At 43.7% G+C, this 13,024-nt stretch overlaps 1 protein-coding gene across 5 annotated transcripts in view; it reads left to right on the plus strand.

The window, feature by feature from the left end:
* Positions 1–542: 542 nt before the first annotated feature.
* Capn8 (calpain 8) overlaps positions 543–13,024 on the plus strand; it is a 71,874-nt gene continuing 59,392 nt past the window's right edge. For 3 of the 5 annotated variants that reach the window (XR_012438951.1, XR_012438952.1, XM_074048240.1), the window contains exons 1-2: positions 548–1,448; positions 10,435–10,504. Coding sequence is in view for 3 of the 5 variants with exons in the window: in XM_074048240.1 (XP_073904341.1) it covers positions 1,047–1,448; positions 10,435–10,504 (472 nt within the window). In the remaining 2 variants the exon portion in view is untranslated. Of the gene's footprint in view, positions 1,449–10,434; positions 10,505–13,024 lie in introns of all 5 variants that reach the window. The other 2 variants (XM_074048242.1, XM_074048241.1) reach the window with 2 other exon arrangements.

Below are 13,024 nucleotides of genomic sequence, written 5' to 3' on the forward strand. Positions count from 1 at the left end.
AGCTTTTGGCCCCTGCTGGCATTCCTCTGCCTGTGGCAGGGTTTCCCCAGTCTCTGCCTACCTGATTGCATAGACTTCTTCTCTTTTATCTGTGGTTGACTCTCCCATTGCCTCCTTATTAGCACATTTGTGCATTTAGGGCCAGGATAATCTCCCTATCCCAAAACCCTTAACTTAATTATATCACTAAATACATTTTTTCTAAATAAGGTAACATTTTCAGGTTCTAAAGATTAGGACCTGGTGTCTGTCGGGGCTTATTTTCTAGCCTCCACACCCAATCAAATTCAATCATCCATATGGTCCACATCTGTAGGGTAGACAAGGCATAGGAAATTGGAGCCCAGAGAAAGGTGAGTAATCCAAGGGCACATAACCTGTAATTCACTTCTGAGATTAGAACCAACACTCCAGATTCCGAGGCCCTCTTTCTGTCCTGGCTCTGAGAAATAATACGATCTGCCATTTACCAAATGCTTCTCCTGTACTGCTCTGTGTGAGGGAGTTCCATCCACCCACTGCCTCGTCATTCTTCCAAACCATCACATGATCATGTGTCCTTTTATAGTTCAGAAGATTAAGGGGAGAAAGAGGTTACATAAGTTGTTGAAGGTGACAGAGCTAATTACTGGTAGAGCTGGGATAGAAACCCTCTGTTTAGGCAGAGGCCAAACCTTCATTCAGGAGTGGAACAGCCTCTAGTCAGGCTTACTATGAATCTACTCCATACATGACCCTTCTCTGATATTTTTGCCCTCCTAGAAAATATGGAACTCATATTTTCTGGCAGGAAAGGAGACCCTCTCCCTTCTCTTGCTCAGAATCACTTCCCTAGTTTCTTGGTGAACTCTTGCCTCAATAACCCTTCTCATCTCAACTGATGGGCCCAAGGTGAGAGGAGCAAGCCTTGCAGAGACAGGGGACGGTCCAGGTTCTAATTGATTTCTTAGGCTAATGCCTGGGATGGACCTGGGAAGGTTCCCAGCATCCGAACTGTGACAGACAAAAGGAGAGGGCGGGGCAGATTTTTTGCTCCTTGGATACATATGTGCTCCTGGCTGACTCACTTTCCTCTGGAGCACAGCCTCAGGGGAAATGTTTACCTGCTCCACCTCCTTGCATGGTGCCTTATAGTTCACCTCCCAGTGGGGCAGGTGTCTGAGAGTACAGAGCAGTCCTGCCTTCCTGTCCACCCCACGGAGCCCGTGGCCATGGCAGCCCTAGCAGCTGGAGTGGCCAAGCAACGGGCAATTGCTCAAGGTCTTGGCTCCAACCAGAAAGCTGTGAAGTACTTGGGCCAGGACTTTGAGATTCTGAGGAAACAGTGCTTGGACTCAGGGGTCCTATTTAAAGACCCTGAGTTCCCAGCATGTCCATCAGTTTTGGGTTACAAGGATCTTGGACCAGGCTCCCCCCAAACTCAAGGCATCACCTGGAAGCGACCCCCGGTAAGGATGCGGGTTTGTGGTTGGGGGTCGCACAGTGTAGAGAGCCCTCAAGTCTGGTCTGGAGTTGAAGAAGTCATGGCTGTGAATTCTGCTTCTGAATCTCCTATTTCAGACCCTTGGCCTTCCACCTCTTGAAATGGTTTTTAGTGGCAGTGCAGTATAGAGGGAAGAGCAAATACAGGCTTTGGAACTGGACAAATTAATTATGAATACTGGTTCTGCGGCTGCAGCCTTGGCCAGATAGCTTAATCTCTGTAAACTTCAGTTTTCTCATCTGTAAAATGGTGCAACTGGCACCATTTTTCAGGATTGATATGGGAACTGGAGGTAAATCTCAGAGTATGGAATGTAAGAGGAACACCTGAACCCAATAAATGATAGTGATTATAAGATAGTATAGGGTCCCCAGTACACAAAGGAACAAATCAGTGCTAGACATGGTCAGACCTGGGTAAATTATACTAACATCATTGCTGAAAGGCCCAAGGCTGCTGGAGGTCATAGATGGTCATTGTTCCAGCAGGGCTGGTGGGTGGAATGGAGAGGGGAGGTGGGAGCCATGGCTTTGTGGATGCAGTGAAAGTCAGCGGTTCCTGGATGCTGCCACTGACACTGTACAGTCTCCAGGGCAGAGGTTGGAGGACTATCATCCCAAACCAGGCTCATGACCCATCTTGATGTGACCCTTGTTATCTGATTGAACCTCAGGGATAAGAACACTGTCCACATGGAGTGGCTGGGAAAACTGAGATCATCCACACAAAGTGCTGTGTTCAGTGTCTGTCACATGACAAGCCTCAGGAAAGGGACTGTTCAGTGGGCCCACTCAGTGGACCTTGGCCAGGGCACCTTTTATATTCTAAACCGTGGTAGGGAAATCAAGTCCTAGTTTTTATTCTTGGCAGTGATTGAAAAGGGAAGATATGGACACACTAATTCTTGAAAATGGCCCAAGTCATCATTCAGCTACAGCTACTCTGGCTGATTTCACCCTGTTGCTTTGCTACCACAGCTTCTGCCTCTGAGAACAACTGCTGACACAGCCTACCTCCTGCCCAGCATGGCCTGTCCTCCCAAGCCCCTCACCCCTAGGGTTACCTTGAGATGCTGACCAAACCAAGGGTTGGGAATTAGCATTAAAGTTTCAAGAACTTACCATTAAAGTTGTCATTTCGACAACTTTTTGATCCTCTGCTTTGGGCCAGGCATTGGCTAAGCACTGTTTGGGAAGGGGTCAGGGAGAAACTGAGGAAAGAGTGGTGGGCTCTGCCCTGATGGAGAGTGTGGGAAGAGGGAATCCAGCATGGACTGAAGAGAGTCCATAGCAGTTATAAACAGTGAGCCCTAGGAACCAGGGATGTTACCACTGAATGCTGGAAAGACTCAGAGAGAGGAAGCATTCAAGTAGGGTTTTAGGTCCCAATGGACTTGGGGAAGGCAGTGAGGTGGGAATGGGGGAGGGGTGGATATTTTATCTCATGACCAAAGTCAGGTATCAGTTAACCTTTGCCTAGTTTCCCTGCTTCCTTTGACATTCATAAGGACCTTCACCTCACCTCACTGTCAGCTCCTCACCTCCCAGCCCTGCCTTCTCCTGCTCTCATTGCCCATGTAAATACAATCATTTTGGACTGGAAGTACTAATTTGTGCCGATCAACAGGGGCAATAAAGTTCAGAGAATGAGGCAGTGGATCTGAAGGACTCCTGGTTGGGATTCTCAAGTGTGTGTTGAGTAAGTGAATATGTGTCAAACGTCTCTCCACTCCCATCCTCGCATGGCCGCATTCAGCCAGAGGACACAGCCTTATCCTCTGTGATTTCATAGATTATTAAATAGACTCCTGAATCAATAAGCATTCTGCTTCTGTGTTAGGGATATGCCTTCAATTCTGAGGAAATGAACCTGTTCCTAAGTGTTTATTCATTTGTTTTTTCTCCAAGAGGTCTCTCAGGACCCTATAAACAAATTGGGATGTCTAGAAATGCAGGGCATTACAAGCTCACTTGTGGTTTGTGTGTACTTATGTATTTATAGTTGTGATAAAATGCAGAAAACATGAAAGTTACCATCTTAATTCTTTTTAAGTATATAACTCAGCAACATTAGGTACATTCACATGTGTTACCATAACCATCATCCACCTCCAGAAGTGTTTTCATCCTGCAGAAGTGAAACTCTGTCCCCTATTGAACACTAATCCCCTATTCTCCCTTTTCTCTGTTTCTGGTACCCACCATTCTGCTTTCCATCTCTATGAATTTCAGTGCTCACATAGTGCAACCACTCTAGAAGCATTTGTCCTTTTGTGACTGGCTGAGTGTACTCTGTATAATGTCCTCCAGGTTCATCCACTTGCAGCATGTGTCAGGATTTCCTTTGTTTTTGCTGTTGAAGAATGTCCTGCTGTGTCCGTGTGTTACATTTTGTTTATCCATTTATCTGTCAGTGAACACTTGGGTTGTGTCCACCTTTTGGCTATTGTGAATAAGGCTGCTATGAACATGAGTGTACAAATACCCCTTTGAGAGCTCACTTCCAATTGTTTGGGTTACGGTGGAATTACTGAGTCATATGGTAATTCTATTTTCCAGTTTTTGAGGAATCACTGTACTGTCATTCCCACCAACAGCACTGCAGGGTTCCAATTTCTCCACATCCTTGTCAACACTTGTTATTTTGTTTTATTTATGTATTCATTTACTTTTTTGGAGACAGGGTTTCACTATGTAGCCCTGGCTGGTCTCAAACTCAAGATGCTCCTGCCTCAGCCTGTTTCATTTTGTTTTGTTTTTGATAGGAGTCATTCTAGTGGGTGTGAGGTAGAATCTCCCTGTGGTTTTGATTTCCATTTCCCTAATGATTTGTGATGTTGCCCCTTTCATATGCTTACTGACCATTTGCAAATCCTCTTGTGAGAGATGTCTACTTTAGTCCTTTGCCCAGTTTTGCTTTTTTGTTTTCTTTGAGCCTTTGAGGGTGACTCCTTACTTCCTTATTTTGGGAGCTTTAAGTCAACTGCCCAAATGCAGCTCTTATGATGCTGGTTCCCACAAAGATGTTAATTTTTACCCATCTGTAGGGGAAAGGAGATGAAATAGACTGAACGTGCATATACATGTTTGCGCTCTCTCAATAGTGTATAAAGCTTGACGCTTTGATGTTTTCAGGAATTAAAGAATTGGACCTTTTGCCCCTGCTGGTGGTTCTTCTCCTTCTTCTTCTTCATTAGTTTTTTCAGTGCTAGGGATTGACCCAAGGGCCTCATACATGCTAAGCAAGTGCTCTATCACTGAGCTACGTATACAGACCCCCACTTATTATTATTACTGGTGGTACTGGGATTGAACTCAGTGCCTCATGCTTGATAGGCAAGCTCTCTACCACTTGAGCTGTACCCCTAGTCCTTTTCTTTTCAGATAGGGTCTTGAGGTCCAGACTGATTTCAGACCATAATCTTCCTACCTCTACCTCCTGAGTAGCTGGATTATAGGTATGCAGCACCACACCTGCTACTTATTATTTTTTATTAGCTTATATTAGTTGTACAAAGTAATAGGTTTCATTATGACATTTCCTTACTGCATATAACACACTTTCATCCTATTCACTCCCCTGTGATCCTCCTTTATCCTTCCATTCCCCTTTTTCCCCTTCTACATCCTTAATAGTCCCTCTTTTACTTTCATGTCTTCCCCTGCTATATTTCATATAGAAGAGAAAACATACAATCATTGTCTTTATGATTCTGGTTTGTTTTGCTTAACACATTTATCTCCAGTTCCATTGTTTTTCTGCAAATGACATAATTTCATTCATTATGTCTGAATAATACTCCATTGTGTATACCATATTTTCTTTATCTATTCATCTGTCGACCAGCACTAGGTTGATTCAGTAAGTTGGCTATTATGAATAGTGCAGTGATGATCATGGGTGTGCAGGTATCTCTGTAGTAAGCTGACTTTATTCTTTAGTATACACTCAGGAGTGGTATGGCTGTTTCTGCCTCTTCTTCTTTTTTTTTTTTTGTGGGTGAACTCAGGGGCTCATGCTTGCTAGGCAGGCGCTTTACCACTTGAGCCAGTCTTTTATTCTTAAGCTACTGAGCAGAAAGTTTGCCTGGGGCCTTGTCCCACGGGTTGGAAGATAAGTTTGTCCAGATTTCAAGGTCAAACTTGGATTCTCAGGATGAGCTTTCTTGGGTTATTTGAAATCACAGGAGGTTTTTCTGCACTTGTGTTGGGTGAGAGTAGCAGCCCTATCACAAAAGGAGTGCTCTTGACAGCTGCTCCTCTGCCTCCTCCTTCCTTACTCCCTCACCACTCTGGGTCAATGCCCAACCCAGGCCCAAAGCTGTAAGGAACACCCAGCATAAGACGGCCTTCTGCAGCCTAGTCAATGATTTCCTTCTCTGACTGGAGGACCCATTTTTTGGCAATTAACAGGTATATTGATTTTAAGAAGAAGTACAGAGAGAGACAGGAGTGAGGCCATGCCAGATGCATAATAAAGATCCAAGTTGAGGCCATGAAGGGGTTGAGTTGTTGGGAAGTTAAGGCTGGGGGTATTTAGTTTGAAACTCTAATTTTTTTCTTCAGCTGCTCCCACTAGGATTAGTGGCTTCAGAGTTTTCAGTTTGGCCATGTTTTACTGTGAGCTGGTTGTGACAGGTGTTAGTGAGAAGTCTTCCTGGAGTTTCAGCTAGTCAGGGAGAGACAAATGGACCATGGAAGGCAGCAAAGTGGAGAAGAACATAGGCTTGGGTGTCAGGTGGAACAGGGTTCTGGCCCCTTGTCCTCCATTTACTAGCTGAGAAAGTTACTAATCTCTTCAAGACTCAGTTTCTTCATCCATAAAATGGGAACAATAATACTGTCCACCTCCCTGGGTGTTGGGAAGATTGGATAAGACATTAGGCAAATGCTTAGTACGGTGAGCTGTTTCTGCATATTATTACATAACAGAACGTCCAGAGAGTGAAATACACCTGTGAACAAAGTGTATGCGAGTCAGGGGAAGAAGCAGTTAAATTTGACTACAGAATTGGGACAGGATAATTACTGGAGCCAGTGAAGCTGGGATTGGTGGAGGAAGAGGTCATGACAGAGCCCACGGAGAAGGCTCAGGTGTGAATAATAGCACTGGGCCGTGGACGTGCATCACAGCAAGCACATTTAGAGGAAGGAAGTAGTACATAATAACCGGAGCAGAGAGAACATGGGAAATGTCCAATGGGCTGGAGCCTGCAGGGTCAAGTAACCCTGATGGGGACAATGAGCCTTCTGAAAGTATACTGCCAGAGCTCCTGAAATGTCAAACCAAGACTATCAGGATTGTCTAATTTCCTGGAAAGCACTGTTTCTGAGTAGCCATCATCTCTGCGAATGCGTGCTGTAAAGTCATTTCCTGCCCTGTCTCTCTTCCACCCATTCATCAGAGGCTGATCCAAGGCTTGGGTAATTTGTGTTTATGGAGTGTTTGAGATCTGCACTTGAGTGACAAGAAACTCGTTACTAACAAACATGACAGCTATTAAGGAAGGAAACAATAGTGTTCCAAGTGTGGGTAGAGGGAGCTTGTTGCCTGCTTTTAAATCTCTTTGGCTGTCTGTTTGCTTTGTGTCTCTGATCTGGGTTCCAAGGGAGAGAAGACTTGGGTTTGTTGGCAAACCTCAGCAGGTTTGTTGGGCAACCTGCTGAGATGTAATCTCCTTGTGAAGCTGAGGACTTTCTGTGGCCACTGAAAGATTCATGCAACATATTAGTTGTGACATTCTTGTGCTTTTTTTTTTTTCTGGTGAGGGCATTTTGAATCAAACTAATGAATAACATGCAGTAAAATGAACATTCCTTCTACCTGTAAACCACTTAGTACTTGAAATTGCCAACCACTGTCTTCCAACCCAAACCTAAAACTTTAGCAGGGCTTGGTAGACCTATCAGATATGAGTCTAAGGAGCTTGAGTCACATGGAAGCTGTAATGGGGTAGGAAGCACCAGCATATTCTGTAGTTAGTAGTTGAAGGCATGAATCTGAATGATGTCACTAAGAGAGAATGCTTAGTACAGATAATTGATGTATGAAAAGGAACCATTACAGAGGGTTGAGGCCCAGGCCCGGGGGTTCCTGGATGCTTAGAGTGTGCAGAGAAGAGGAACCCATGAAGGAGACTGAGAAGATGTTTCAGAGAGGTGAGAGAAAAATCAAGAGCTAGTAAGGATCCAAAAGTCCAGTGAGGAGGGTTTTCCAAAGGAGAAGGGAAAGTAGCACGAAATGTTAAGGAGCTGTTCCTAAAACTGGAATAGAAAAATGCTCTTGCTGGGATGATTTACATGAGAGTTTTCTGGAGCTGGGAAGGAAGAAGACAGATTTCAGCAGAGGGATGGGTGGATGGATTTTTAAGAGAGTGTTTAAAGAGATTCTTTCATACCCCTATTTAGTGGTCTCTCTTCCTTTCTTCCTTGACAAAGAAAACTCTTCTTAAAAATAAAATTAAAATAATTTTGGTTTGTTCCTTTTTATTTATTAAATTTTCAAATCTTTCCACTTTTTATTTGACAAGAAATGACTGCCTAGAGGCTGAAAGCTCTTGAGCACCTGGGATCAGTTTTGTAGTTGCCCACTTTTCTAACACACACATTGGCTGATGCCACCTCCTGCTTTCAGTTGCCATCAGAGATTACAAAAGATTTGAGACAAAACAAAACAAAAACTAAATAGAACTGGCAAAATAACTCCTGGTACTTTACAGGAAATTGTAAAGCTCTGTATGTTCTAAGGAAAGACATAAAAGGCATATGTGATTACACACACACACACACACACAGCTATAATTTGGATCTTGGATCTTGAATGCTCCCCAAGGTCCATATGTTAAAGTTTTGGTCCCCAGCCTCTGGTGCTACTGGGAGATGTGGAACCTAGTAGAGGGAGGTTAGGTCATTGGGGGTGAGTCCTTGAAGGGGATGTTGGGACCCTGGCCATTCCTCTTCCTGGTTGCCATGAAGTAAATGGGCTTCCTCCACCACACACTCCCTCCATGGTGTTCTGCCTCACCATAGGCCCAAAAGCAATAGGCCAACCAATCATGCACTTAACCTCCAAAACTCTGAGCCCTGACAAGTTTTCCCTCTTTTTTGGTTATTCTTTTTTTAAAAAAGCAAATTCTCACTATGTAGCCCAAGCTGACCTCAAACTTGTTATCCTCCTGCCTTAGCCTCCTGAGTCTTGGTATGACAGGCATGTTCCACTACTCCGGCAACATTTCCTCTTTTAAAGTTGATTATTCTAGGTATTTTATTATAGTAATGGAAAGCTGACTAACACAGCCACAGCCACAGACACACACATGAAAATGTGCTTTTATATCAGAAGACAGCTTCTGGAAGGACACATAAAAAATGTAAACAGTGAATAATATAAAATAGAAGGGAGTTTTTGTTTATTCCATTATTCACTGTTGGATTCCTATCCATGCTCATTTATTTACTTTCTCAGTTAAAAACAAGCAAATGAAATTTTTTATATTATCATTGAGGGAGGAAAATAAAGCTAGGCCAAAGGAGCTATTTCTGGCTATTTAGGCAGTGTAGCCTTCTACAAAGTAGGACTGTCACTCTGAAGGCTCTTCTGATATAGCAGGGTCCTCAGATCTCTGTCACAGCTCCATCTGGACCCTGTGCATCTGCCTTCACCTCACCTGTTTCCTCCTCATTTTTGATTGGCTATTTCTTCATGTCTACGGGGTGAGATAAAAGTGATTCTCACTGTAGCCAGACAGTCCTTTTAGGATAGCTCATCAATTTAATAGCCTCTGATTAAATGTAGTCTGAGTTCCTTTCTATCCCTTGAGTTTTTTTTCACTAATAATTTGCCTTCTGGACAATCCAACCCCACTCTTCTTTGGGAAACTCCCTGTAGACTGCTCCACAGTCTGCCTAATAGATGTGTGTCACCTCCCACTTAAGTCTTTTTCCTAATTCCTATTGGGTGTCCTCATTTCTCTTCTTTGTGGATGTAGTCTATGTCCTTTTCTTCCACACTAGCCCCTTTCCTCTGATTTTTTATTTTCATACTGTAGGCTTGGTTTTTCCCATGTAGACCCAAAGCACTTTGAGCTTAAGTATTTTATTTATTTTCTTTCTTCACTTCACTATGGTCCCCTTTTTCCCCTGCCTGCTATGGTGCAAGCAGTACCAGATTTAGAATGGAGAGTCAATTAACATTTTCTGGGTAGACAAATAAAAGGTCAGGACTGAGGCATGGCTTAAATGGTAGAGCACTTGTCTAGCAAGTGTAAGGCTCTTAGTTCAAATCCCATCCTCCCCCACCACAAAGAAAAAAAACCAACCCCCCCCCAAAAAAACAGCCTAAAGCATGCCTTGTGCCTATGCAGAGTTCCAGGGTGGGGCATTACCCGTGGGCAAGTGCCAGTTGCAGGCCAGTGAGTGCAGGTCACACATGTGACTCTCAGAGTTGAGTCCTTCTCTGGAAATGCTGCTTCCTGACATCTGGGTGATCCATTAGTGATGGGATTATTATCCCTTAATCAAGTGTTTAATGAGTGTCCACAGGGTGTGTAGCGCTTTGCCAAACATTACTGTAATCACCTCTGTATGTAAATAGGGGCGTTGTCAGTCAGAAGCATATTTTGTCACCTTATTATCTTAGCCTTTGCCTTTCTTCTACCTCCCTCACACTCTGCCACCTTTCCACACCCACACAATACACATAGTAATAGAAATACTCCTCACAACACAGGCTCAGGGATCCAGCTCCAGCTGCTGCTCTGTGGAGCCCTAGCTGTGTGACTCTGGGCAGGTGTCTTCCCTTTTCTGGACTTTAGAGACCTCAGCACACAAAGACTCATGTGCAATAGATTGCTTCCAGTTCTGAATTCTGTGCCTCTGATGTTCCTTCAACCAGACTGCTTCCACCATCACTGGGCATCTTGTAACTTGTGTTTTGTTCCAAATTACTTTCAGGAATTGTGTTCCAACCCTCAGTTTATCGTTGGTGGAGCCACACGCACAGACATCTGTCAGGGTGGTCTAGGTGAGTAACAGGGGAGAGTCCTGTTTGTTTTGGGAGAGGAAGGGTGAGTACATACAATGAGCAATCAGATTAAGCTATTAGATTTGACTAAATCACCACACCACACACCACACCAATGGCCCTGGAGCTTGACGTTTCACTATGAGTCTGAATACTGCAACTACCTTTTGGCTCCCTGTAAGAGATTTCTGCTAGCTCCTACAGCCCCTTTCCTGCTAGAGTGAGCAGTCAGGATTGGATGCATAGAGTAGACAACAATAACCGTGCTGTCCTGTGTTTTTAATAATTGCCCTTAAGCAGATACAGCTACCTGTGGAATGGTTATGTCTATGTAATTACGGATGACCAGAGTAGATGTCTTTAGAATCAGTAAGGAAACAAGAATCTTACCTTTTTAAAAAAGTTGTTTATGCATTTATTTATATGTTTGTAAATTTGTTTGGGCCCAAGAATCTTATCTTTCTGGCCATACAGTCTTTTGATCCTGAAATCAAGAATCTTCATATAGGATACTGGGGGAGGAGGTACTTGCTAGTGGTAAAGTTTGCACTTAGCAAGCATGGGGTTCCAGCACCAAAATAAACAAATAAGCAAAGAAAAAAAAAAAGACCCCAACCTGTCATTTCCCAACCTCTCATATTCCTTTCAAGTTAGCACAGGTACACTTAAGAAATAATTTCATCTTTGTTTTGAAGTTCTGGCCTCAGTTGTTAGAAACATGGGCTGTCTTAGTACATCAGCTTTGTGATCCCATAAGCCTCCTGACCCTACGGCCTCACAGATGGGGGTTTCTGCACTAAGTTGTACAATGCTTGCATTTTATGAGATAACGTGAGACTGAATTGAATTCTCTGGGCTTTCAAACCGCTGTCCAGCGACAGTCACAAAATCTAGGACTGGGGATGAAGGCAAAGAAGAGAAAGTGTCTACTTGGTAACAATCAGCAAAACAAAGAAAAATCTCAACATCCGTACCAACTTCATAACCTTTTATTTCTTAGATAGTTTTCTCTCCTTCTCTTTCCTCATTGTGCCAGCCAGAAAACCTTTTCTCTTCAGCCTGCAGGGAACTGTGATGATTTTGAAAATCACAGGGCATTTTATTTAAATGCTTCCAGTGTCTCTTTTCTAACTAGTACAGCAAACGTGCCTTAGTCAGGGCTAATGGAATGTGACTACAAAGCAGTGAGAACAATCTGGGGTGCCACACACAGGTGTGTGCCCTGCTCCCTGAAAACCACAGCCTGCATCCCCTGGCTCTTGTGTGAGGGCTCACAGAGGGGTAGCATTTTGACCTTTTCGTGTTCTGGGTAAGTGTGCCAGTGCCCTTTTACTCCCAGCTAAACATTTAACTTAATTCAGCACATGTCCCAGGGAAACACAGCTTTAAATGTGTGCTTTTAATAGCTCCTTGGTGGAGATGTTTTAACTTTGGGAAAGGTATTTAATGAGTGCATTTTCAGTGATTGACTTGAAGGGATTGTCCTTTGAATAGTTTTAAGCAAGGAGATTTGAGGGGTTCCAAAAAGGGGCTGGAGTGTTACCATGGAGAGTGGGGCAGCTCATGGAGACTGAGGCTGGAAGTGCAGGAAATGAACCCAACTGATTCCCAGAATCCAGCATCAAAACAAGTGGGGGCAGCCACTCTGTGGTGGCTTTTAATGAACAGAGCAGGAAGATGTTGCTGAGCACCTGAGAAGGACCAGGTATGTGGGGCAGAGTCTGAACCCCCGTTCAACTGACTGTACCTTAGGTAGAAAAGCAGGAGCCTCACGACTCTGAGGCTGTAACTCAGTGCCCGGGTCGGGGTGTGGCTAAGTGACAACATCCTGTGCGGCCCATGAGATGTGAGCCAGGGCTGGCCCTGAGCAATGGGTGGATTGTGGTGAGATTAAGAAGAATGATTCCTCAGTGGGCAGTGTGGGTTCCCAAGAACATGGCGGCCTCATGTACACGCAGCACTTGAGTTAGGGCGGGACATAGGTTAATGTTTGTTTCATGCTTTGCTGGCTTTTCAGATTTCAACACAGCCCAGTGGGATCTACTTAACAGTTGATCTATATAATGAAAAAAGATATCTTTTCTATTGAATTCTGTATTATTTTTATTATTTTGAATACACATAGTCTGAAAATTAAAACAACTGAAAGGTAGGCAATGAAAAATGTGCTAACCACTTGTGTCCTTCCTGTCTCCATCTGCTCCACCACTCACTGCTTTCATTGCTCATTTCTTTCATTGTTTCTTTATGCAAATTCCTTTTCTTGAAACTCTTTGGCCCCTTGCTATTGTTTACTCTTATTTCACTTAAAACATCTTTCCATATCAGTCTATAAAGAACTTTGCTCTTTTTGTTTAGTTTTTTTAGACAAAAGGTCTGCCTCAGCTAAATGGGCCTTGAACTCCAGATCTTCCTGCCTCAGTCTCCTGGGTAGCTAGAATTACAGGTATACACTACCATACCCAACTAATAACTTTGTTCTTTCTTAATCACTCAGCATACTGGACTCCATTGTGTGGA

This window comes from Castor canadensis, chromosome 11, assembly GCF_047511655.1.
Source record: "Castor canadensis chromosome 11, mCasCan1.hap1v2, whole genome shotgun sequence".
Lineage (NCBI taxonomy): Eukaryota > Metazoa > Chordata > Mammalia > Rodentia > Castoridae > Castor > Castor canadensis.